Source organism: Cercospora beticola, chromosome 1 (genome assembly GCF_033473495.1).
Source record: "Cercospora beticola chromosome 1, complete sequence".
NCBI lineage: Eukaryota > Fungi > Ascomycota > Dothideomycetes > Mycosphaerellales > Mycosphaerellaceae > Cercospora > Cercospora beticola.
The window spans coordinates 5040238-5066800 of NC_088935.1; the positions used below are offsets into that span (position 1 = coordinate 5040238).

The 26563-nt window shown below is 53.7% G+C and overlaps 6 protein-coding genes across 6 annotated transcripts; 2 read left to right on the forward strand and 4 right to left on the reverse strand.

The window, feature by feature from the left end:
* Nucleotides 1–98: 98 nt before the first annotated feature.
* On the reverse strand, nucleotides 99–2144 carry RHO25_002006 (uncharacterized protein; the record flags this gene model as incomplete). Its single annotated transcript, XM_023594597.2, has 6 exons — nucleotides 99–627; nucleotides 690–1471; nucleotides 1527–1633; nucleotides 1685–1917; nucleotides 1968–2021; nucleotides 2119–2144. 6 exons carry the CDS (start codon nucleotides 2142–2144, stop codon nucleotides 99–101), a joined length of 1731 nt encoding a protein of 576 aa, XP_023460195.1.
* A 1827-nt stretch (nucleotides 2145–3971) lies between these two features.
* On the reverse strand, nucleotides 3972–5430 carry RHO25_002007 (uncharacterized protein; the record flags this gene model as incomplete). The annotated part of the gene is made up of 2 exons (XM_023594598.2): nucleotides 3972–5314; nucleotides 5364–5430. 2 exons carry the CDS (start codon nucleotides 5428–5430, stop codon nucleotides 3972–3974), a joined length of 1410 nt encoding a protein of 469 aa, XP_023459613.1.
* A 564-nt stretch (nucleotides 5431–5994) lies between these two features.
* On the forward strand, nucleotides 5995–9624 carry RHO25_002008 (uncharacterized protein; the record flags this gene model as incomplete). Its single annotated transcript, XM_023594600.2, has 3 exons — nucleotides 5995–6002; nucleotides 6057–6293; nucleotides 6348–9624. The coding sequence occupies 3 exons, from the start codon at nucleotides 5995–5997 to the stop codon at nucleotides 9622–9624; spliced, it is 3522 nt and encodes a 1173-aa protein (XP_023460193.1).
* A 2066-nt stretch (nucleotides 9625–11690) lies between these two features.
* On the reverse strand, nucleotides 11691–12323 carry RHO25_002009 (uncharacterized protein; the record flags this gene model as incomplete). The annotated part of the gene is made up of 1 exon (XM_065602164.1): nucleotides 11691–12323. One exon carries the CDS (start codon nucleotides 12321–12323, stop codon nucleotides 11691–11693), a length of 633 nt encoding a protein of 210 aa, XP_065458236.1.
* A 989-nt stretch (nucleotides 12324–13312) lies between these two features.
* On the reverse strand, nucleotides 13313–13597 carry RHO25_002010 (uncharacterized protein; the record flags this gene model as incomplete). The annotated part of the gene is made up of 1 exon (XM_023594601.2): nucleotides 13313–13597. The coding sequence occupies one exon, from the start codon at nucleotides 13595–13597 to the stop codon at nucleotides 13313–13315; it is 285 nt and encodes a 94-aa protein (XP_023460189.2).
* Nucleotides 13598–20059: 6462 nt separating this feature from the next.
* RHO25_002011 (uncharacterized protein) lies at nucleotides 20060–21790 on the forward strand (the record flags this gene model as incomplete). The annotated part of the gene is made up of 1 exon (XM_023594602.2): nucleotides 20060–21790. The coding sequence occupies one exon, from the start codon at nucleotides 20060–20062 to the stop codon at nucleotides 21788–21790; it is 1731 nt and encodes a 576-aa protein (XP_023459612.1).
* Nucleotides 21791–26563: the final 4773 nt, after the last annotated feature.

Below are 26563 nucleotides of genomic sequence, written 5' to 3' on the forward strand. Positions count from 1 at the left end.
TCTCAGTGATAGCTATGGTACTGTAACGACTTAAAAAGCACGCGGTCGGGTATCATCATATGTGCAATGCCATTCGTAACAATCTGTGCAGCTTTTGCTCACAACGCCTGTCTGTCTCGGGTCTCGTACGGCAGGAAACACATAGCCAGGAAAGCTGCGAAGAACAGACCCGCTGATGCATAGATCGGTGCCGATGGATCCGCATGCCCAGCATTGACCGCGACAATAGGAGCACAGAGACCAGCAACGCGGTTCAAGAAGCTGGCAATACCAGATCCAGTACCTCGGTTTGGAGCAGGGAACACTTCAGGTGTGTAAGCGTACAGAACTCCGTACATAATGTTCTGAAAGAAAGCTTCCAGACTGGTCATGGCCAATTGGTACCCAGAGCTCGTTGCTTGCGTGAAGAGGACCAGGAAGATACCAGAAATGACTGTCGCGCCAGCCATGGTAAACTTGCGGCCGATGTATGGGACACCGACCAGCCAGCAAGCAAGAATACTTCCCGGGACACCGACGATAGAAGTGATTGCGTAGTCTCGATACGTGTCGTGCTGCGAGGTCTGGCCAGAGTTTCCTCTTGCTGCAAGGTATTGAGGCAGGAAAGAGTTAAACAGTGGGTAACCCCTGCATTAAACAGTCAGCGAATGTTGTACTGGGGTACTGTGTTAGATGGGGTGAGTACTTACATGCCGATGGTTGCCCATATGAACCAGATCATGACTGTTGAGATGGCGAGCTTTCTTCCGCGGAATAGAGGCTTGATATGTCCTCCGGAGAATGACTTCAGCTTGCGTGCCACAATCTCCTTGTTGGATAACTTTGCGTCTGGAACCTCGTCCGGATGGCCACCGATCTCGTTCAGGATGTCTTCTGACATCCAAGTCTTCTTCCCGTTGAACTTTGCGATTCCCCGAACGACCGCGACTGCCTCAGCCTGTCGTCCTCTCGAGAGCAAGAACTTTGGCGACTCGAAGAGGTGGAAGAAGAGAAACCGGCAGATGAACATGAGCATTGTGATCGCGCCGCAGGTGAGAATGAAGTATCGCCAGCCCCATTTCTCGCTGAAGTTCACGATGAAGACCCAGCCGAGGAGAGAAGATACGAGTTGTCCGAGTGGCCAGAAGATGGAAAGCATCGTCAACAGGTTACTCGAAGATCCGGGCAGGAACTCCAGGAAGAGAGCACCATCGACTGGCAAATTGCCGCCGACGCCCAATCCTACACAAGCGAATAAGGCGCAGGCGCCGAGCCAGCTGGGGGCACCGCCTGCAGCTAAGCCAAAGGCTCCAGCGAGGAATAGCGTGCAGTTGAAAGCCAGCCTTCGTCCGACGATATCCGAGATGATACCCCAGAATGAAGCACCAATACACAGTCCCAAGAAGAGACTCAGTGTGGTGTACCGCACCATCCCTTCCGCGATGCCAAACTCTTTGCTCAGCGACGGCAAGGCGATGGCTACTCCTTGCAGCTGCAACATACATCAGTGCCTTACTTCGTATATTGCAAATCAGGATTGCACTCACCCATAAGTTGTCTGCAAACCAGCCACATCCACAAAGGGTGAAGAGTTGCCATTGATAGGCACCCATGCCAATGTCTTCGATGGCTTGATTGATGACTTTTGCTTTGGCTGCGAAATGTTAGTCATGGCCTGCCAACTTCGTTCGAGGAATGATCTTACTGTCGTATGATGTCTGCGTGCCACCTGCCGCGAGCTCAGAGTCAATCTGAGCCTTGAGACGTGCCATGGTGGTTCTTGCAGGTCCAGCCTGCTCTACACCGGTCTCACTTGGCGGTGGTTGTGATATTTGACCCTTCTCCGGGTCTGAACCACTGGTGTTCGTGCTGATGCTGCCGCGATCTGCAGGTTTACTCTCTACAGCCTCTGGAGGAGTTGGTGTACGCCGCGGTGACCTTGGTGACTATCAGTAAGAGCAGCTCCAGCTATGACGAAGACAACTTACTCTGGCAGAGGCTCATATGCATCTGCAAACTCCTCTGGAGTATGCGTCGCGAATCTGATCACACAATCAGTACATGCCACTGGACACTGGGACTTATGCAAGGCGTGCTCTCTGCGCACAGAGCTCATCCGTGCGTCGAATGGAAACTTACGGGTTCATGATCAATCCGAACCCCATCTTGGCGACCTTCTGCGCACTGGGATAATTTGGTCGTCAATGAGCGATGCGTTACCGATTCGAGAGTCTAAGATGTGCTACGAGCGTCGAGTTTTCGAGTTGGTCCTTCGGCCTATGTTGCGAGAGTTGTCACTTTCGAGCAGTGTGCGGTGGTAGCACGATCTTGTCGGTTGCTGCGTTTGGGGATGTCGCTCTGGGTTGCCGAAGAAGATAGTCGAAGTGCAGGCCAATCCAGTTGGCGAAGTGTGTGTGTGCTTTGGCAAGCTCGATCGGTGTTCACAGCGAAGACGGTGCCACTAGTGTCGATCTGTCGGGCACGATGGACGAAGTGGATGTTGATGATGGTGTTGTCTACGTAGTAGAGTGATAATAATTCGTGTAAGTCAAATGATGTCGCTAGAGTATGTAGCGAATATAGAAATCGTCGAGGGCGGAACCGGCTTTGGCAGCGCTCGAGGTCTCTTTTTGTATCTCGACTTCCTAGAAAAGTAAGAAAGCAGTCGTGCGGAGTAACAGAAGGAGCGACGCCTCTTAAGGACAGGAGCAAGGAACCACCGGAGTGGCCTGGGTTCGCCCATTTTTCTCATTATGTTAGTCACGGTTGGCTAGATTGATGAGGCGGCGTCATTTGCCGCCTCCGTGGGCAGAGGTGGCACGAGTGGGTGTGAAAAAGTGATACCCACCAGAGGTGTTCGGCCACCAATCTAGTTTCGTGCAATAGGCATCGAGTCGACAAGTCTCACTGGACGTCGAGTCAAGCATTTCTCCGGCAAATCATGCTTTGCCGTTATAGCTTCTGTGCTTGACCCAAATGCTTGGTCCATGTAAGCAGGTGTGGTACGCTGGGCTTATAGCCTTTTGCATGTGCTACTTCCTCTGCAGAATTGTAGCTTCGCTTTGTCGTTACACCAGCTTGCGCACATTGCCTATTGTATTTGATGATCGAAAATGCATATTTGTTCAAGACGGCCGGTCTTCCCAACGTGATGGTCATGGCGTGAGAAGTGGATCCTGTCGTTGACATTTTCGGCCTCGTCCGGGATTGAAGGTGCCAAGACCGGCATGCTCGACCATGGCTCTGCAGGTCAACCTGTGCCTTCTGCACGTCATGAACCATTCATTGTTGTGTGCGTAAGCCATATCCATAAGCAGCGAAATTTTACTATTCGTCGTTGTAGGTGGCGTTGGATTCGCCCCAAAGCTTGATCCTTTCACAGTGAAAATTCCCGAAGTCAGATAATTGACACCTGAGGCCCACTTTTCCACTGAAACTGATGAGAGAAATGAACATTGTGGCGAAGAACATCCGTGTGGCCACTTGACGATTGGCTATCTGCGGCTTTGCTTGCCGATTTTACCTCCAGCCTCCTCCGCTTGCGGCCATCACTGGTTGCGTCAGTTATCCTAGAGGTTGAACTTGTCATGCCAGCAGCAGCCTCACATGAGGGACATTATTTAATAGAGGACAGGCGGTTGACTATTATAGCTCCTCTCCTTTGCGGTCCTTGATCGTCGCTCGGATTTCTGTGCACGTTCAATTCGAGGTCCTAGAGACTGTAGATGGGTTGTAGATCCGACGCGTTCTCCATGCGGGCAATACATCCTGAGTGGACAATGTTGAGGTCACTGTCGGGTGGTGTAGCTCGATGAACAAGGCAATCCCACTCAAGCTGATCTTCATCAATCCTGGCTCGTCTCTTCAGTGCCTGGATGCATCGATGCTTGGGTATTGCTGTGATAATTGCTCGTCGCTCCTGGGCCTGGATCATCGGAGAACTCTTCCAAGTTAGGCATCTCTACGAGAAAGTGGTGCCGCTATGGCATCTCTCATCTGCCGAAGAGCATGATGCCATCGGTGTTTGCATCGTCTTCGCCGTCCATGTCTGCATCGTCCTCATCATGCTCGCCAAGCGTCACTTTCTGCCCAAACAAGCTGGAGAACAGCTCATCCGACTGCTTCTCTCCCCAAGTCGTCCTATCCTCAGGTGCCATGTAATTCTGCAATTTTTCGTGAACAGTATATCTCAGCTTTCGGCCTTTGCTTGCCTTCGTATCCACGTTCTTCTTCGTTTTGTTCTCCCTCCGCATCTGAAGGCCAATGTCGATATTTGATGCGGCGACAGAGTCAGCACTTTTTTGTTCCAACAGTTCCTTGAGCAGAAGTCCATAAAAATCGGCGTCGTCATAGATCTTGTCGTCCTCGGGTTTCCGTTGAGACGCTTGTAGTGGCGCACAAGAGCGCGGCGCATGTACTCGCTTCAGTAGGCGGTCAACATTCGTGTCTGCGAGCTGCTCTTGAATGACATCGATGATGGTTGCCCCTGCTGTCTGCGCCAGACGACCTGTTTGTGGCTGAGCGGTTGGACCTTGTGTCTTCTGCGACCACTTTTTCAACACGGTGTCCCGAGCTGGACGACTCTCTTCCTCCTGAGCGCGCACATGTTCCCAAAGCTCTTCGGTCGAGCTATCGACAGAGAAGATGGCCCGCTTGCGTTTTTTGCCTATCCTCGCAGCAATCAAGTCCTCCCGAAATGTATTCAACGAGCTCCACAAATTGAAGGCCGCAGTTTCGGCAGCATCGAGCGCTTGTTGCGCATCGGCTCTCTCTGAGCTGAGCTGTTCTGCAGATGTTCCAACAAGAGTATTTGTTGCTATGAGGGATTTCTGGAGCTTCATCCTTGTGTTCAAGAATGAATCGAATGTCGTGCGTTGCCGCTTCACCGCTCGCCCCTTTGCTGCGTCAAGTCTGCTAGCTTCTGAGAGGGTGGTAGAGACCGCCGTTCGTTGTGTCGCTTTTGCAATCGCGGCATATGCTTGATCTGGATCATCCTTGGCTTTCGTAGCAGTCGACTGCCGTTGCGGTTTTTCTCCATCCTCATCACTGAGATCTGTCCCATCTGTGCTGTCCTCGAAATCGCCTGCTTCAAGCTCACTTCCTTCGCTGTCATCTTCAGGGCTATCAAACTCATCTCCCTCGTCGCTGCCAGCTTCGAGCTCCACCCGACTGACTTTTGCTCCTCGATATTGCGGGCCGAGCGCGACTTCCTTCGGTTTTCGCAGTTTACTCTTTCCGACGCTCGTGTAGTGTTCTCGGCCGTCGTTTTCGTCAGCGTCGCTCCCAGAGTCGGCATCGCTGTCGTCTATCGGAACATCCTCTTCAGGATCAAAGTCTGTCGAGGCTGTGAGCATCTGCAGCTTGTGGTTGGGACGATCGCATACCTTTCGCTCCAGGCTGTAAGTATTCCTCGAACTCAGAAGCGCGATTGCGCCCTCTGTTGGGAGCCATGGCGAATGATATTGGGCTTCGTCGATGTAGCGGAACTTTTTCGAGGTGAAGCTTTGGCGTCGGTACTTCGGAGAGGGTTTATCCGGTAGCCGATGCGGAACAAGCCCACCACCACCAAGTCGAAGACGGGAGACAGATTTCCATTTGATCTCTATTTAACAGAATGTGAAGTTTGAAGCTTACTTTCAATATGAATTGCCAGATTTCTCATCGTATCACACCTCATTACATGATGACGATTTCCCAACTGTTAAATTTATATACCGGGTCAGCCATTGCTAGCAATCGCGAGCACCTTTGGTGACAGTTGCATAGTGGGTGATTCAACAAGCATTTGAGGCTCGTTGAGTCGAGACTGTCTGCTCGAGTGTGTCTTGATGACTGGCATACATATTATTGCACAGCACGAACGCGTCGTAGAAGCCACGTTTTTTCGCGTCGCGGCTGCAAGGGTGCCTGTTTACCATAGCAACGCTGCTAAAATAAACGAAAGTTGAAACCCTGTGACGTTCTGCGCGGCGTGGGAAGCTGCCTGCGCGTGAGCTTCAAGTTGACCACAACCTGATGCCATCGTAAGTGCTCACACCAAACGCATCGTCGCCCTGCGGACTGAACGACGACGCCAGACAAGACATAAGCAGGTCGCCGACACGCCGTCGAGGCATCCAGCCCGCCAACACCCTCCGATCCCCGCAGAAGCCCAGCTTTGCGCGTGACGGGGACGTGAGAGATTTGCTGAGTGACTGGCTTGATGACCAAGAAGCTTTGGGAGTGAATGACATGGTGCGCGAACGCTCTCCCAGTCGAGTCTCGTCTGGCCATTTTCTGTCACCTCAGAAGCAGGACAGACAGCCCTTAGCAAAGTGAGCATCAACAGTACCCCGCCATACCGAACGACTCTAATAACATACAACCAGCATTTCCGCAAAGATGCAGTCTCCCGGCCGCGGCCGAGAGTCCGACGGCGACAAGCCTGTCAAGGGCGACGTCGAATTTGGCAAGGCGAGCCCGCTGAGGAATCCGCTCAAGAAGCCCTCCTCGAGCGTCTTCATGCCAAAGAGTCGCCCTGTCCAGACTCAACCCTTAGGCACACACAACCGCATGCCAGCGGGTGCAACCTCTACCGCAGAGCCTCGTTCATTCCAGCATCCTGGACCACTCCCAGGATCTATCGCGCCCCATCGCCAGACATCAAATACCTTCCAGCGCCCGCAGCCGCCGAACTCGACCGCGGTGCCGATGCCAACAAACAACCCGCTGCGTACGATCCCAGCACCTCCGAAGCCAACATTCTCGGCCTCGACTGCCGGCATGAACCCCTATCAGACGTACGTACCGCCGCGACAGGTCGTTGATCTGACCAAACCCAAGCCTCGAGCCCCGCCAAAGCACATCGAAATTTCCGATGATGGCGACTCAGATGACGGTGAGCGATTCGACCCAGACGCAGAGATTCGCGCAAACGCTGGCACATTCGGCGCACCTGATCCATACATGTACATGGACTCGAGCAAGGCCAATGAGGATATGAAGAAGCTGCTGGAGGCAGCATTTGACGACGAGGCTGAGAAGGGCAAGACACGTCTACGATCCCGTATCAAGAAAGTTGAGAAACAGAAAGACGAGGACAAACAGACGTCATCCTTGGCTGGCAAGCTTGCGGCTCTGAGTGTCAAAGAAGAGAAGACTGAAGAGAAGGAAGGTGAGGAGGATGAAGAGGAAGATGGCACAGTGGATGGGCTTGCAGTCAAGCTCCTGCCACATCAGGTCGATGGTGTCTCCTGGATGATCGACAAGGAGATTGGCAAGAACAAGACGAGGGGCATTCTCCCACGAGGTGGCATCCTCGCAGATGATATGGGTCTCGGCAAGACCGTTCAATCTGTGACCTTGATGCTCACGAATCCTCGCCCCGCCTTGGATGCGAAGCCCGAGCACAAAGGCCAGAAGCTTCCAAGCAAAGACGTCGGCAAAGGCACGCTGGTGGTGGCCCCTCTTGCACTCATCAAGCAGTGGGAAGGTGAGATTAAGAGCAAAGTCAGCAAAAGCCACGCAATGAGGGTCTTAGTTCACCATGGCCCCAGTCGGACGAAGGACAGCGCAGAGTTGAAGAAGTACGACGTTGTGATTACAACATACCAAACGCTGACCTCCGAGCACGCGGGTTCAGACATGTCCAAGGATACCGGGAGGCGCATCGGCTGCTTTGGCGTACACTGGTATCGTCTCATGTTGGATGAAGCACACAGCATCAAGAACCGAAGTGCCAAATCGACCCAAGCGTGCTGTGCTCTGAACGCCTGGTACAGGTGGTGTCTGACTGGTACTCCGATGCAGAATAACTTGGATGAACTGCAATCGCTCATCAAGTTCTTGCGCATTAAGCCATATTGCGAGCTGCCCCGATGGAAGGCAGCCATTACACAGCCGATGAAGAGCGGTCGCGGCGGTCTCGCAATGCAGAGATTGAATGTCTTCCTCAAGGCATTCATGAAGCGTCGCACCAAAGACATCCTGAAGCTAGACGGCGCACTCAACTTTGGCGGAAAGACGAATGAGGAGGGTGGCGCGATGAACGGTGGCATGCAGATTGTTAAGCGTGAAGTTCTCACAGTGCAATGCGATTTCGATCCTGTCGAGAAGGAATACTACGACAAACTGCAAGCCCGTGCAGACAAGCGTCTCGAGCAGATGGAGAAGGCAGGATCCAATGATTACATTGGAGCTCTTGTGCTCCTCCTACGCTTGCGACAGATGTGCGATCATCCACGATTGATCGAGATGGCCATGTACAAGGACAAAGACGCGATCACGACTGGTATGCCTGCAGCGCTGAAGTCGAAGCGCGCGGAGAACGAGATGGATGACCTGGCGGCATTAATGGGAGACATTACAATGCAGGCAAAGAACTGTGACGTTTGTCAGATCAAGCTGTCTGCCTCAGAGACGCGAGACGGCGCTGTGCGTTGCGGTGAGTGCGAAGACGATCTTGCAGCAATCAAGGCAGACAAGTCCAAGAAGTCGAAGTTGAAATCGAAGAAACCCAAGGAGAAGCGCATCAAGAAGCGTAGCTCAGTCGGTAGCGACGAAGAGATGAAGCCACAAGCGCGACGAGCGAGAGGGCGCAAAGTTGTTCTCGACAGCGACGACGAGGATGATGAGGAAGGAGAGTGGATCGCAAAGGGGCCAGAGCAAAAGATCGATCTTGGCTCAGATGACGAGGACGCTGACGGCGGTGGCGAGACACTGGACACTATCGACTCTCAGCGCAGTGATGAGGATGATAGTCAAGTCAAGGACTCGCCATCACGAGCTCGCAAACTCAAGGTGGTAGACTCGGACGACGAGACCGAGGCTTCTGATGCGGACGAGGACGATGAAGATGGCACGGATGCTTCGAGCGAAAATGAGGAAGAGGAAGAATCGGACTCAGACCAGAGCGGAGTGCTTGATGGGATCGGCAGCATGCGACGGTCGAGCCATGAGCCTTCTACCAAGATCCGCCAGCTGCTTCGCATTCTGCACACCGAAACGCCCAAGCACAAGACCATTGTCTTCTCTCAATTCACCAGCATGCTGGATCTGATTGAGCCTCACCTCATCCACGCCGGGATCAGCTTTGTCCGCTACGACGGGAGCATGCGTCCTGATGCTCGCGAGCAATCCCTCAATTCCCTACGCAACAACAAGAGAACGCGAGTCCTACTCTGCTCGCTCAAGTGCGGCTCTCTAGGTCTCAATCTCACAGCCGCGTCTCGCGTGGTCATCGTCGAGCCATTCTGGAACCCCTTCGTTGAGGAACAAGCAATCGATCGTGTCCATCGTCTAAACCAGACCGTTGACGTCAAAGTCTTCCGGCTCACCATCCGCGACAGCGTCGAAGAGAAAATTCTCGAGCTGCAGGAGAAGAAGAGAGAGCTCGCCAAGGCTGCCATAGAAGGCGGCAAGGGCATGGGCAATCTCAGTATGAAGGATATCTTGGGATTGTTCAAGCACGACGCCGATGTACAGGAACATGCCAATGACCGAGAGTACTGGCAGAAGTTTGGTGGCGATGAGGGCTTGCTTGATGGACCAAAGAATTCGCGTACCTTGTCTGCTACGCAGGATCTTGGACACACGAGCAGAGCTATGCCGAAGCCTCAAGCATCGAGACGCGCGCAGGAGAGTGAGATCTATGGCAGGAGGTGGTAGTTGTCCGGACGTCCTTACTTTGGCTACGGACTGATTGTATAGAGCTTCGAGGGGAAGGAAGCTGGCCTGGAGCCACGCAGTTGTCGGGTTGTCGACACTGCGCTTTTCGTACTTCACACTGATACTTAAACTTCGAAAAGGCTTTACGATACCAGGTTGATATCAAGGTCAATCAAGCTTGCAGTGAACACATCAAATCAAGGCCATCATCTCAGAAGTGTTGCTAATTGAGCGGACTGAAGACCTGATGTCTAGCTAGTCTAGTAGTGTTGTTAATCGTCGGCTGATACGAGATCTGCCGGTTCGATTTCGGTTGATGTCTACGCAACCAATCCAAGTATGGCGTGGAAGCACGCATCGCGACTAAGGTAAAGCAGAAGGGGGTCTATCGTCTTCCAGGCATCACCAACATTCGAAGAAAACCACAACAGCAGGACGAGACAAGTCGCCTTCCAAAAGATTCAAGCCCAATACCTCCTTCAACCAAGACATTCCCAAGTAACCAAGCCACCACAAATCACCGAACATGGCACATGTACCACACTCCGATAAGGCAGCACAGAAATACGATCACGCAGCACCGCCTCTTCTTCCCCAGCAGCAGCAGCCATCTCAACAGGAACCCTACTTCCAAGTCTACAGCCGCTGGGACCGAGTTCCCATCGAACTTTACACGCGAACTCCACGTCAAATTCTCGCTGCAATTGCTATTGGCATTATCTTCGCTATCGCTGGGATCTATTTCGTGGCAACGACGTTAAGGAAATGGGAAGGGGCGGAGAAGACGAGTGAGTAAGGGCTTGCACAAATGGAAACCGGGGGATGAAGTGCGAGTTAGGCGTGTTGTGAGGGAGGGGAGAGGTGTTGATTGACTCAAGAAGTAGAAGGGTTGATTTGCTCTGGATTGGGCGAAGAATAGAGAGTCAAGGACTTTTCTGAAAACCGTGCAAGAGAGCAATTTGTCCTACGCTGTGTGTATATCTTGTATGATCTTGTATTGAGAGAAAGAAAGAGAAATTCCATACGGCGAATAATCGCAACAGGTTTCTTGATTCCAGAATAAACTTACAATTAACGCGTTCAACAACGGCATTCTATACATAATACATATAAAGTCAGACAGTTCCCAGCGCGTTTTACCACGGATCATGAAATGCCACAACCTACAACTAAGTACGGCAATACGACTTGAACGTATACATCCTCGCGCGTGAAGCAATGGTAACTCCTGAAGAGACGGTGTCGCCAGCAGCATCTCAGGAAGAAACTTCCCCTTCTGGTAGATGCATACCGCTAAGAAACAACGTTTTTGTCCGCGGCAAGTGCTCTCCCATTTCTTGTTGAGATCTTTGTACAGTGGTGAAATATGTCAGGGGTCCCTCCAGATGAAGTGTGTAAGTGCTCTGTGTTCAATTGCAAGGCGTTGGCGACTTGATGTGCAGTAGCTGGAGTTGCTTTCGTCGCTCTCGAGTTGACTATGGACGTTGGCAGCATCATGCGGTAGCGTGGTGGGACGGAAGAACGACAATAGCGGTGCACTGAAGGATGTCTTCTTGTGACGGGATGCAAGCCATGTGGTTCTCTGCCTTTCGTCAGCTCCAAGATCCTACCTCTTGCCCGCGCTCGAACTGTTTCGACCTTGTCGTCTTTTCTTACTCGTAGCACCCTCAAGCTCGCCAGTTTGTTGCCCTGTATGTAGTGTGGTTCTCGTGCCATCACTGACCTCCGCCTTCTTTGCTGGTGTCTCGCTTTCTCTGTGGCGGTCGTTGCACCCGCTGCGGCGCTTCCGAGTGGTGATTCCGTTCATCCCAATTGCGCCTTTGTCGATACGATTGACATGTCTTTAGTGCAGATTTCCCGAAATGCCCAAAGTCGTCGGCTTCAGGTACACAAGCATTGGTATCTCCGACATCTCACTGCTGAGCCTTTTCGCTAGGCTTAGAAGCAGAGAATGTCTCGCATTTCTTGGGGAAAGCGGCTGGTGTTTTGCGATCACTAGTCGCCTCTCCGATGACTCCTCGAGGCTCGTTTTCGACTGTAGTCAACCTTGTGGGCTATGGAGCGCCTCACTCTGCAGAGAAAGGTCTGCCTTTGTCGCGATCGACATGAGGATTGTGAACTGGTATATCAGGTCCATGCTCGATGATCGCTTCCATCATTCGTTCATTCAACTCCCAGGTGCCTTGATCATGTCTGGGGCCTACGGTCCTGGCAAACGCGCTGGTCCCCTTCTGATTGAACCACTCACATGTGATGATCCGTTGATCGAAACGATCGCCATGGCGAGTGATGAGACGGTGACCGATGATCTCGTTCTCGAGGCGCTGTGCAAGTCTCACTTCACCAACGAATGCCTCGCTGCTTGATCGCATTGCGACGAGAACACGGTTGACAACTGGACAGGTTGTTGGGAGGCCGTAGATCAGACAGTCTTCAACTTCCTGGGAATATCGGCCAAATTCACCGGATCCTGGCAAAGTCAGGTGTCCATCCCCTAAAACTTGATGGAGAGTCTTGCGGTCCCATGTGTAGTCTGCAGGACCAGCACAGCGATCCACTGGTGCAATGGGCATCGCCCAGTACAATTCCTTCTCGACCAATGGTTCCAGGACCGCCTGCCGTGCTTTGAATTTGTTGCGTTTATTTCTATTCCTGCCGTTATGCACTGGCATGACAGTGACCAAACCTGACAGCTGCATGTCTTGTGGCCAGTCCTTTTTTTGGAAAGGCAGTCTTATTCATGCTCTCCCAGTCACGACGAGTGATGCGGTCGTCCGAGATAGCGGCCGTACTGCTCCTGTCGTCTTTCGTGTTCTTAGAGAGGCTGCCATCACCGGGCTGCCCTGTCTCATACTGATTCGTCGTATTCTGCACAGCACGCTCCGTTTTAGCTGCTGTCTCCGCGCTCACCACTGTCTTCTGCACGCGACGCTCTGCTGCCCGTTGTGACGTTTGCGAGGTGTCATCATGGGCGGTGCTTGATCCGTCATCGTAATGGCATAGTGTCGTGGGGGAACGGCATCGACCACAGGGTGTCTCGTGGTCGCAAAGCTGACAGTCCGCTGATTGAGTTCTGTGATAGTCGAAGCCGTCGCGGGTGAAGCTCCGGTTGCAATCCAAGCATGCCATCATGTCAAGTCCGTTTTGCTGCAGCGAGCCCGGAGCTAGCAGATATCGACCAGGAAGGTCGAGTGGGACTGCGTTGGTCGGAAACAGTCTTGATGGAATGGAAGGTGTGACTCTACTGGCACGAGCCCAGGTCCTGAGTGGCAGAATGAGCAGGCCAGTGGGCGTTGTCAATCTGGTGTGCTCTGTCATGCCCTGGGCATGCTGGTCAAAGTGAGCCCTTGTATCATTCGTGTACTGTTTATTTCTTTGACCAATCCACTGAGTACAACCAATTACCGGACAGCAGCTAGAGCGCTTATGCTCATGGAAAACGTGACGTGCATCACAGCCGGCGACACTTCCATTCAATTCGCGTGTGGCAACTAAGAGGGCTTTGACGAGCTCGTCCGCTTCCGATATCAAGACGTGGCCGTCGTAGAGGTCTGGTTGCTCCTGTCGATGCTTGACATACTTCTGCACCAGCGACCGGATGGCCATGGTCAATCTCGTTGGCAGTGATGTGCCCAAGGATTGAATTCTATTGTTCAGAAGGCCGTGACGCACACATACGATTTGTGTATCAGATTTTTTTGCGTAGCTGCACTGCATGTGCTGCGTAGGAGTCGCAACGTGTTTTGGTCGGTCCCGGGGCTGTGTACGCATAAGTCGTGTCATCGTACTTGTAGATTGTGGCGATGATCCGAGGAAAAACGCCTTGCGCGGCGTCCCCCTTCAATCCAGAGTAGTCGTCCTGGACTAATTGCTCCAGCTCCTTGTCCGTCTCGATGCCCCCTGAGCTTTGTGCGTTGGGTTTCAGAGGCACGGGTGGCCTATTCGGAAAGGCCAGCTCAAGCGCGGCACTCATGGCTTTGGCCACTTTTGCCTTTAGAGTCCTTGCAGCCACGGGTAAAATTCCCCAGTTCGTTCGTAAATCCGACAAATACTTGTATAACAGTTTGAGGGCGCCATCTAGGTTACATTGTTCGTGAGAGAGGACCATCAGCAGCTGCGTGCAGAACCAGCCGGATGGAATGGGTATCGTCGGCCCCTCGCGGACGTGATTGCGCGATATCTGGCCCAGGTGCTTTCGTAGACAGATCAGATCGTCTTGTCGGTACCCCTCGACTGGTTTATATTGTCTGTGCCCCTTCGATCGTTCAACATGTTCTTCGATATTCGACAAAAAAGGATCTCGATCTAGCAAGTTGCCATCGAACGATGTGGAAGCGTTGGACACCGAATCTTGTGGCAGATGATCAGACAGCATCTACCGGAAGGGCTGTTACGTGAACGCCAGATCCTGTCAGTGCTCATGGGATGGCTCAGCTTGTGTGCATGTATGATGCCGCTCGTCGAGCTCCCGCGAGACAGGATCTTGCATATTGCCAGCGAAAGACAGCGGGGTGTTGGACATCATGTCTGGCGATGCAATCTTGCCATTTGCATTGCGCGAGCAACTGATGTCGCAAAGCTGGACCGTGGCTGCATGCTATCATCCGAGCAGACAGTGAGCGGCAATGATAGCGATGCGAGAGCAGGCATTGCGAGCTGTTCGGCACTAACGATCGTCTCGTTCAGAGCAGTCTTGATCGAACTCGTCCTAGATCACCACCTCAACAGTGAGTTTTGCTAGACAAGAGATTCCACATTCAAGTCTTCGCACTCAGTCAGTATTCACTTGGCTTTTCCAGTTTGCCGCATTTCCCGGAGCCTCCCTTGCGACTCATCATACCTCAACTCATCCAACCTCTTCTCCAACAAAAAGCGACCATGTGACATTCCGTCTCAAAAATGATGCAAATACTGCAAACACTGGTCCGATCGACCGCTTTCCCCACACACAAGTCAATACCCTTCCCCATGGTACAAGGAACTTACATTCAACGCCTTCAACGGCATCCCATGATATCAGGACATCATGCTGCCTGTCGTTTCACATCCATGGAAGCGGGAAAGCGGAAAGAGGGAAACAAAAATAAAGCCTGCAGGTAAGCATCATAACAGGAGTTCAGTATAACCACGGTACGGATCTGCGGAGAACAACCATGAGCACAGATGGGGTGGTTGGTCGTTATGACGAACGTTGCGTTGCATGAAATGACCCGGCGAGCCGATGATGAGTGCCATTGACGAGATTGGCTTGCTGGCGGCAGGTACATGTATGGCAGATGGTGGTGGAGATTAGCGAGCGTGGTCGCTTTCCTTTGCAGCCGTACCTGAATCCGTGTGCGAGAGGGAGGGCGAGAAGTTTGGTTCCCCGTGATAGGCGTCCCGCGGCCCACTGAGGTCCGTACCTAATGTACTCCGCACGTATGTATGTATAGATACACACCTGCTGCATCAATGCGGAGGTCGTTGGATGTGCTTTTTGTTTCATGCTCGAGTTGGTAGCAATGCATCGTGAGAGAATGATCGGCATTTGGACAGTATCTTTTGCATTTGTCATCGTCTGAAGTTCTGCACGTCGTGTCTTGTGTAGCTCGTCGAGTGAAAGCGGTGTTGTACGAACGTCTTCGGCGTCATTCCTGTGTGAGAACAGACTCTCGTACGAACTTGTTCTGCAAGTTCTGTTACATAGTGACAAACCTACCTGCATGTGTTCGCGGACAGGCGAGTATGCATATGCGATGCAAGTGCCAACTTTATTACCCTCTACAATAGATACGGAGAAGAGCCAATCGTGCCTAGCGAGTGTCGTGCCGGGTTACTGGGACCACAAAAGACGGTGTTGGCGAGCATTGCTTGCCTCTATTTGGTAATGTGGCGAAGTGTGGCGATTGCGCCGCGTTGAGCGCGTTTGGCGACCGAGGCGCGATATCCGCCTTGATTGTTGTTCTGGGGAAGTGAACGTCCAGGAGTGCACACAGACAGAACTGCTCGCACCGGTAGCTGAATGGTTGAAAGGCCGGTGCACTCGCAATAAGCCGATCAATTGACCTTCGAAGTCTCGTATCCTGCGGTATGCTGGCCTACTGCATGTCGGCTCGTCACTTGAAGAACGATGTTCCACCATGCTTGAGAAGCGGTGTAGGTGTAAGACATCCTCGGTGCCCATTTTGATAATCTGCCGTTCGAGTGAAGGCGATACCTGATTAATCACAGCATTGTTAATTGAAGTCATCAGCGCGATGTGCCGCTATCACAACGACGATGCCCCCAACCTGGTTTGAAAGACGGAGCAATCAATACCTGACCGCGCTTGTAGGTCACAGGACACTGACCGAGTTGCTGGTGGTGTCTGCGCTGGTAGTTGGGCAGCATGGGCTAGGAGACCGAACGTTCGCTAGCAGACAAGCAAGCGAGCACACCACAAACGGTGCACTTAAGATCCCGGCAACAGGTCACGAAGTGGTTTCTGACCGATCGCGGTCATATTCCTCCGAGACACAGGCTTTAGCGGAAGCAGGAGTCCTTGTCTGCCATGCAGCAGACTAGCAGCCACTGTGATCTAGATCGTAGACTAGACTCCAAGACACACACAATCGCAAATGAGCAGTGCCGTGCTCGTCCATAGCGATGGTGCAATCTGGAAGGGCACACGCAGGGCACAACCATCCCACGGCGTGGGCGAAAAAGGAAGTGCAGACAAACGTTGGTGCTTGCCGAACATGTCCGTAACAGGAAGGCGCGCAGTTCGCCTGTTATGAAGGGTGCGCGGCGGGTGTCACCCCAGATGTTAGGAGACACAGAGCTGGAGAGGAACAGTAGCGCTCGGAGGTGGAAAGGTCATCCGGGCATCCTAAGCGCAGCCAGCCTTTCCAGCGGCGCGTACCCAACGGCCGGCAGCAGTCCCCCGCGAGCGACTAGTCCAGCAAGCGGGTGCCGGGAGATGTGACAGATCACCGGCGACGGGCTGGAGGGCGGACGGGGGGAGAGCAGAGTAATTTCGGTAGGCGTGATCTTGACGGAGTCTTATCGCGACCCCACGAACCGCCGCAGGTGAGAGACGGAGATGTGTGAAGAGGTCGGAGAGCGTGCGACTTGGAAGGAGCCGAGCAGGGAAGGTGCGGAGGTGGGCGCTGTGGGATGGTCGTTGGTGCTCGGTGCTTTCTCCTCCAAAGGATTTCGTGGGAGGACGGGCAGACCGCGTGGCGCAACGCATTGGCTTGATCCTGTGCGAGATCGTCAACGCATGTGCTGCAACAGCCGGACGTGAGTGGACGAAAGCAGACGTCCTTCTTCCACGAAGAACAACGCCAGAAACAGGGCATGTCGGGGACGGAGGACGTCTGCATTAGTCGCAGCAGGAGACGAGAATAAACGAGAAGCCGCGGGTGCGTCAAGCAGAGACCGACCGATCAATCCCACTGGGTCGGGAAACGACAGGCAACGAGTGCGCTGAATTGAGGAATTGCGATGTGTTGCGGTGAACCAGTCCGGTTGTCAATCCCAAACAGAGACCGGAGGGCAATTATCCGTCGCCCACATCCCTCAAGAGGGCCTGGATCGAATGGAGCATTGCCGATCGTGGATGTGGAGGGAAATTCCCAGCCCGCGGCTTCGGGAGCTGACAAGACGCTAATTGTTCATGCGTGTAGACATTGAAGCCTGAGGCATGTTTGACACGCTGTGGCGCAGGCAGGCAGACATATTGATGATGAATGCGGAAAACGAGCTCGGGAACAACGAAGCACATGACCTTGATCCGTTTGCACGCTGGCAGGAGCAAAGCGCTTGAGGAAGCACAATCTCCGAATTCTCAAACGGCCACATCATCATCGCAAACGTGGGTGTCGTGGCCCATCGCCACGGCTCTTCACACCCTCAGCCAGGTCATTGCATTTCACAGTGTAACACTAAGGGGATGCGAACGGCTCTCTGCAGCAATCAAACAACAATAGATCCAAAGAGGGTGCAGAAAGTGCTTCTGTAGGGCATGCTGTGGCGTACATGGCGCTGCTTCTTTCTGCAGGGAACCTCGTGGGGTGCGAGCGCGTTTCCCCGGCGGAGACCACGCATGCCATGTGATGTCGTGTTCTTGGCACAAGAGGTCATCTGCTCAGAACAGCCTGTGGAAGTGCCGTGTCCGGCATGTCCTTGGTTCCAACTCGATGCCGTGATCGTGATGGAGGCGCGGAGCGTTCCTAATGGCGTAGCATTCCAGGTACACTTGTCACCCGCCTCCGATTTGGGACCTGTACGCAGAGAGGGCAGTCGTGTACAGGTTTCCCCAGACAAAAGCAGACCACACGGCACCGTACCCACGGTCCAGAACACGCGGATGCATAGCGACGTTTGTGCGGAATGAATGCGGTGCACTACTGCGCCGCTGTCGAACGAGCAAGATCCCAACTCCCATTCCCACGCCAAATCTGCTCCTTATCCTGATGGATGTGAGTTGACATCAGGCTGAGGTGCGCGAAGGATTCCTGCGCCTATCAGGACGTGGGAGCATATAGGCGCAGAGCGGATGGGTGATGTTGTGATGCGTTGTCAGTCATCTGAACAATCTGAGCAGCCACGGTCGCGTCGCAAGCGCAGAACAGCATTGCGGCCGTTGCTCACTCGCCTCTTGGGGGCACTGTTGCGATGGGGGACGCGCTCCTTACTGGCCGTGCGCTCTACGAATACAATCGTGCCGTGGCTGTGCCTGGAAGTTGGTCACACGTAGGACCCGTTGCAAGACGTCTGATTTGACGGCATACGTCGAATCAGGCATGGAGACGGAGCGTGACATGCTCCCATCCTGCTTGTCGATCTCCCCAGCGGCAGTGGTCAGTAAGTTGTAGTATACGCAATGCTTCCTTGATCGTGGGATCTGGTCACGATCAAGCGGCTAGCAATATGCGAAACATATTGCTTTGATGCGCTGTCGGTGTTCTGTCGCGCGGAGGAGAGCAGCAAGGAAAGCAATTGGTGCGTCGCGTGGAAAAGCAAGTAACGTGGTTCGCCCTATCGACACACCATGCAGATGGGCATGCTCGCTGTCCGACGGGTCATCCTCATCATGGTGTTGGACAGGAGACCAGTCCAGTGCCATGCATTTTCATGCGCCGCGTGGGCGGGCGGAATGGTCGCCTCTCGATGGTAGTCTGGCGGCAAAAGGGCGGTGGTCTTACCAGAAGATGAGGACGTCGCTGGTGAAGCAGTTGCGACCGGGTATGATATTGAAGGAGGCCTCGACACGAGAGCACGGTGCGCCACAGAGCATTCTCAGTGCGGAAATCCGGCGGTTATTGACCAAGAATTGCGATTGCGCCTCACATCGGCCACGTGCCGTCGAGCGGAGGGCCGGCGTCTGCCAGGATGAGGATGCCCCGGCTCTCAGGCCCGCTGCAAAGGCCGACGCTTGCATGGCAGATGACTGCTTTTCGGCGAGAAGTGAAGAAGAGAGTTGCACGTTGCTTTTCCACGCCGCCCTGTCCGGCTGACAGTGCTCTGCTGCTGTCCGCCACTCGACAGGCGACCGGTCAATTTTAGCAGCCAGCGCATCGTATTTTCGTTGGTATGTAACAGTGGCACACATGCAACCGTCACGCTGCGGGCGAAAACAGAGCCTGACTGAGTCGTGCCGCGCCGCGCCCAGGGCACCTGAATATGATGAACGAGAGCGTGACGAGTGACCGCCTCTTCCGCCCGGCCTTGGGCACATGCGGCCCTGCCGAGGTGTTGTTCTAGTCCGCTCGTACGCGGCACCGGGGAGCACTACGCCGCCGTGTTTTGCGATGCGACTCCTGGCGCCAGGAGGCGTGACCAGCGACGTAAGGCATATGGCAGGAGGAGAAGGTATATCGGCAACGACTCGCACCGCCGTCGGGTCGCAAGCCTACTGCTGTAGGTGTGCGGAGGCGGCAGGAGACCAGATAGGCTTGATCAAGATGTGATACACGGGTGAGTAGATCGGCGGCGTCCAACAGTAGCGGCTTGTCGGAAGGGAAGCAGAGTTTGTGCTCGTCGCTAGAGTACCACCCCCATGTCCCTGCACAGTGCTCTGCAGCCGTCCAGTCTTCCGGGCGTGGACGTGCTGGTGCAGTATGTATTAGCCAGCCTTGCACCTGTTTGCCGTGCCCGACGCTCGCTCTACGACCATTGCTGCTGCTCGACACCACCGCCTCTCCACGCAACCCACTGTTTGACGGATTGGCCTTTACTGCGCACTGCCGGATCACCAGCGATACGGCCCTCTGCATCGACATCATCACCACAGCCGCGCGCAGCCACACTCGTCTGTTGTCGTCGCTCTGGCCCATGTACAATACCACACCGCAAGACCACCTGACGTATCTGGCCGCCGTTTTCGGTCACTCTGCACCAACAACACATATCTCTGCCGCGCCCGCCCCTCCTCCCTCCCATTGCCTACGGCGACACGTTCGCACCTTCCACAATGCCTTTCAGGCCTGAACTCCCGCTACTGCGGGTCGAAGTGGCGGCCTTGCATACTATCGACACCACCAACGTTGAGGCCCTCTTTGGAATGCATTCTTTGTTTTCCAAGACATCGCATGTCATGCAGGACGGCAAACGCCTGGAGAACCTCTCGTGGCGACTGTGGAACAGAGAGACCTTCTGCTGTGCACCGCAGCCGCACTCACGCCAGGCCTCTGTCGCGCTTCCCACACGCCGTTCCGCCCTTGCGAAATCGAAAGCCGCGACGGCTGGAGAAGTGCCGATGCCCGCATTGTCATCCAGCCTCGATTCCGCTTCCTCCTCTGACGACGATCTAGAACTCTCGTCGCCCACGACGCCGCGAAACTACTCGGCACAGCCATCCGCGCCTCGCAACGACACTCCCACCGAGAACGTGACAGGACGTGGCCGTGAAAAGCATCTCACACCCATTGTCCTCGAGAAGATCGTCGTCGCTATCACCGAAACGAACGCGCTCGAGCCCATTGACTTACCCATTGCCGCACCTGCGACTACCGCTCGCGAATCTCCGTCCACGGACGCTTCTCAGGTACTCTCTACATTGGACCTTACATCCTCGCAAACCTCAAGAGGCACTGCACCTCACGCCTCCGAATCGCAAGCCACTCTACCCGAATCATCTACCTCGACCATTGGCACTCAGGAGTCAAACGACTCGCCCTCCTCCCAGTCGTCACAAGAAAGCTCGTCTACCGAAATGAGCACACACAGCATTGTGCGTGGCTTTGTGCCAGGCGGAGCGCCATCTTCGTATCGCTCGCAAACAAACCTCGCCTCTCAGCCAACACCGATCCTCAAGACGTCTCCCACGTATCGGCCACAGCCCAAGAAGAAGGTGCCCATGTTCCAAATTGGAACATCGTCTGGAGAAGACGAGGGCTCGTTCGACAACCACATGGTAGGGAGCCGCAGCACATTATCCGACAACCTCAAAGCGCCTGGCAGCCAGAACAGCAACGGGAGTCAGAAACACGCGTCTTTCAATGAGGAAGTATCAGTTGCCAAAGCCGCTCCACTCCGACACAGCGCCGTTTTCGAGTCGGACGACGAGGAAGAGGACGTATCCGAGAGCGCCATCGAAGATGACGACGATTCGTCGGATTGGGAAGACTCAGACGACGCGAGTGGGCCATCATCTGTCAACGAGAAGGACCTGTTCCAGCGAGTCGATTCAAGACCCAACTTGACTTCGCGTTGCTCCCTGCTGACCACTTTGATGCATGAGCCCGATCGAGCAAAGGCTCTGGCGAACGCTGCTTCAAGATCTACCCCAGCAATTCGACGGTCTCGAACGACAACGCCAAATGGACCCTCTGTTGCGACATCGCCGGAAATCGGCGCCCAATTTCCAATGCACGCCGGTCAAGATATTCCACGCTCGAAACCTATCATTATGACCACTTCCAACACACACCAACAGCTTGCTCTTTCGCCACGCACAACACGGAGAAACATGCTATCAACCGAACTTACGGAGTCTCTTCGAAAGAACCTATTGTGGGAGCGCCAGCATAAAAGCACCGGCAATCTGGCTGCGCTGAAGCGAAGACATACTTCTAACGATGTCAAGAACTTGAAGCAGCACCCAGAGCCTGGCCCGGTGCTTTCCCACCAGGGACCAAAGGGCAGATTCACCAACGATTACTTCCACGCTGGCCTTGGAGAATATCATGCCAAAGGCTGGTGATCTTCGCACACATTTTGTTTTCATGTTTTCTTGCTGCGTTCTAGCGATTGTTCTACGGAGGGTTTTGTTTTCTTTTGGGCACATAGCGAGGTGTCCTGGACATAGCTACTTCCTCACGGATGGAACACGGCGTTCAGAGGGTCTGGACCGAGAAGAGGGCTCGGGATTTCGAGATTCGGATGATACCAGCATCGGCATACTTTTACACATACTTGACGGCCGCGCATGCGAACACTTTGCTACGAAGCAGCCGGAAACTAGCATGCTTGAAGCACATTCATTGTGCTCGGCGTGAGTACGGCCTGTACATCATCACTGTAACATTACTGTTGTTGTCAAGGACTCTAGGTCTTCAAAAGCGATATTGCACGGGATCCACTACGCGGAGGAATCTTAGTTTGGGCAGCAGCGTCCTGTAGCACAGTCGATTCCACACGCATAATGACAAACTACTCCTGGGTCCAGCGAACTTGTGTCTCACCATTTCCTCTTACCGAGTTTTCATGTGTAAGTCTACCATACCACTTTCCCCAACGTCAGATGGCCTTCTTCATCAGCAGTACACATGGATAACATGTGCAGCTGGCAGGCAGCAGTCGGTCACGAGCAGCATGTGATGGACAGACCGCTATTCTGCAGCCTCTGAACACTAATCTGACTGTTCAACGCTTCACATATGCAGTCTGCATGCCTTGCATGAGAGCTCTTACCTCGCGCTCCCACCATAGGCCAGCATTGTCTTCTGACAGCACAAGAGATCTACGTACCGCACGCCCGCCGCGGTAGCGAGCCTCTCTGGCGTACGACTCTGCTGCAAACAGGTCCACAGCGAGCGGCCTGGCCGCCTCACGGAATCACCGCACATTCGCACTGCCTTTCTGGTTTGTTATTACTCACGCGCCTGTAACATCCGTCCGTCAAGCGGAACGCGTATAGTCATGCGACAGTGCCATCGCCCTTCTGGACAGCAACTCCACTCCTCGGCTCAATTCGAACCTCCCAACGAGTGCGCATTTGAGTTCTGACGGCCAATTCCCCACCTGCGGCGAGAGGCCATAGGAAGAATTCGGAGCGGAGTGGAGCTGGTAGGAAGCAGCTTGTGCACGTGAAAGAGGTGTCTCCTCCACAGCGGGAGCGCTAGAAGGTGAAGAATCTTGTTCGGCGCCATGCGCGATTTGGCAATTGGACTTCTAGACTTTGGCGAGCAAGTCGAAAAGCAGAAAAACACTGCCACCACTGGCGTGAGCGAATTTGACGCGTCGTCTCCTCTCCTCCCTTGGACGCGCTTCTCTCGGCCTTGCCTTGCAATTCGGCCTTTCTTCTTCTTCTGCTTCCGGCTTCCACCCGAACTACTCCATTCTGCGTATATCGCCGTCGCCGTCGCCGCCGCCGCTGCCAAGACCGAGCATGTCACGCTCGAGGTAGCACGTCTCAGTCTCAGCTGAGAGCTCGGCATATGGACTGCTGGAGCCTGGATGACACGTGCGGTACGAGCGAACGTGATGTGGCTTCATGACTGCCGCGGCAAAAACGGCAAGCATGAACAACAACACGCACCGCACAACACAGGAACCGAGATCAAGATTATGTCTGGAAACACACGATCCTCGCGCCTGACGAGGCGGCTAGACTGAGCACCAACTGCATCAAAGATGATGTTGTTGTTGTCCAACTCATCTTCGATCGCACAAGCAAAACCTCCTGTCACGCGCGCGACAGTTGGATATGTGTATCGAATTGTGCTCAGAAGGTGAGTACCCGCGCGCCAAAACACTCTGACGAAGGTCAAGTGAACACTGCCGGAGCGGGCACATGTTGTCTTCGGCGGCTACCAGGTACGCGCTGACACAACTTCCTGCACCTAAACGGTAAGATTCGACTTCATCTTTCGATCTCTACAGTTGTTTCTTCTTTTCACTGCTGCGACAGACCAAAAGCAAATTCTCAATCCAGAATTGGACCAGCTGTTACATGTCTCAAGTGAAGAGTTGTTTCAAACCATACTACACTTCGGAGGAGTTTGCATTGTGACGAACGACACTCACATCCTCACGCGATGTCTGAAAGCAGATCTCGATGATGGTTTGGTACCTGCTCAGCATGCATGTCCATAACGGACGTGATGAGTCCAACCAAAGTTCCCATCATACGACAGGTCGAATGACCATCAGGTGTACCCCATGGCAAGTCCGCGATCAAACCATGCACTCATATCCATGGCGACTCAAAACCGTTTGTCCGAGTCGTGCACACTGCATTACCGCCCAAAAGCCGTGCTGTCTGGCTGTCCGGCGCTTCGGGAGATGTGCACGACAAACTCTCCTGTCATGGAACAACCTCGTGCAAGGTCATATGGCGTGCCTGGAATGCCCTCCTCGCGAAACACTGTTCAAGGACCAGGTTTCAAGATTCGGCATGCCGATGGAAATACGACTCATGAAGTTTGTGGTCCGACGTTTCTTGAATACGATCTAGCCACCTTGATTATTTGCCGACCTGGGTTGTTGCAACACTGGTCGCAATATCCGACCTCATTATACAAAGTCATGGTCGCTGATGAGACGTGCTTGACTGGAGAGATCGAAGTTATCCTCACACATCGGAGGTCTTCGAGTCGCAGACTCCCAACTACGTGCGCCGATCACGCTCTATCACGGAGGTCTTTGTCGGCGACGATCATACACTGCCGTCACGGTCCGTGTTGGCGCAAGGCACCGCATCCACAGCCGACTTCTCCTTCCGCACCCCTTCCACCGACGTTCAGGATATGTCTTGTATTACAATGCGCTCCTAATGGCCGCAGACCTCCGTATTCCTGCGCATATCCTGGACGTTGGTCGTTCGAGACTTCAAGCGGACGCGGTCCTGTTGTTCCGCATTCCTGCCCAACAAGCATCTCTCGCCATTGGAGATGACGAACCGCATATGCCGACGTCCAGCTGACCTGTTTGCTCCCAGCGGCACTTCACCGTTGTATGAGCCGAACGAGCAACAAATATGCCGCCGCGGCCCTGCTTCCCCGCAATCCGCTGCATTTGCTGCAGGTTGGCAGATGACTTGCGGAAGGGAAGCAGAGTTTGAGCTTATACTTCTCCGCCCCCCATGGGCGTCCCCGTCATTTGGGAAACCGTTTGGCTTTGGCTGTTTAAGGCTGGCCTGTCGTTGCGCGACGTTTGCCCGTCGGAACGCCTTATTCACGACTTGCTTCAGCCAAAAAGCCTTGGATCGAACAGTATTTGGCATGCGACGCAACGAATAGCACGAAAGACGTCCACTTCCCGAGCGTGCAGCGCCATACGACCCTCCAACACCAAGTTCGCGGAAAGCGGTGAGAGTGATGACTGTCCAGCCACGGATGAGCTGACTGTCTAGAACTCGCTTCAGGATCACTTGAGACCACGTTGATGACCTGATGTGCAATCGCAAACCAAAAAACAAGGAACAACCTGTCCGGCACAACATCTTGCATTGCGCTGCACATCGGCGAAACTCTCCAGAAATGGTTAATTACCCCATCCGTGCTTTGCCTTGCGCGTTGTTAGGAAGTAGTTGCGAGACGACGCGTATGAAAGATGAAAGGTCAAAAGTCAACCACAGTTGCGCCGATAGGACGAAGATGGCCTCATGTGAAGGTGTATCACGATCTGATGGCGGTACATGGCTACTAGGACGCGTTGTTTTGCATCTCAACGCTTTCTATCTTGGGGCGCGTTTGGTAGGTCGGTGTGGCATGGAGCTCTCTGCTTGATGCTTGGAGCTGATGAGTCGATAATGCACCCCAGCTCACCCATCTGCACGGCCAGCAAATCACTTCGTGTGTAGCGCTTCGATGTATCTTTTCAAGATTTTTCGCATGCTCTGATGACCTGGAACTCAGTCAGTCGAGAGTCATCGAGAGTCATGACCTGTTTGTTTCCCGCCCGCCATCCTCGCGGCTAAAGAGACTCTGGTACTTTCAAACTTGCACCGCCACACCTCCCCTGCTCGTCTCGAGGACTGTTCTGATTGAAAATGGCATACCGGTCGGCCTCCGCTCCAACTTCCCTCAGGGTCTTCTTCTGCTTCTTCACGATTCATCTTCGGCTGAATGGGACCACGGAAGGAAACGGCTTAACGCAAGTTCAATGGAGTTTTGACGACGTCACATGTTCTCTGATCCTTGCGATGAACCCACAATGGGATCTTCAAGGGACTCTGGGGAACCAAGAAAAGAAGAAGCACCACTGCCACTGGCGCGTCTGGATCGTCTTCGTTCCTACATGAAAGCTCGATGGAAAGTATAGGCAGAACCGCGGCTCGGATGAGTTCTTGTTGGTCATTTGATGTCATGCGGAGGCCCTCTTCCGATGGAGAAACGCCAACCCAACCAACCAACCACGTCTATTTTCCCCTTTCGCTTAACCACCAACGTCCAATGTTGTGATGACTTCACGCTTCACGCGTCTCTCCAGGTTTTTCCTTCCCCATATTTCTTTGCTATACGATGATGACGATCTTTTTGGCAACTGATCGGCTAATGAAGGTGACTGCTGCTCATCGCTAAACAGTACCGTACCTCACAAGGCAGACACACTACGAAAGTAGCACCGGCGATTTGGCCGCATCGCAACACTCCCATGATCACAATGTCACGCGGACAGGTCCAATGGCTTTTTTCGCCGTATCACAAGACATTGTAGGGCTGCGTCATAGGCATGAAGAAAGCAGCAGCAGTCGGCTAATGGATTGGACTTCTTCACCTTTGACTTTCCCCCTTCTTCGCGCCGCCTCGCC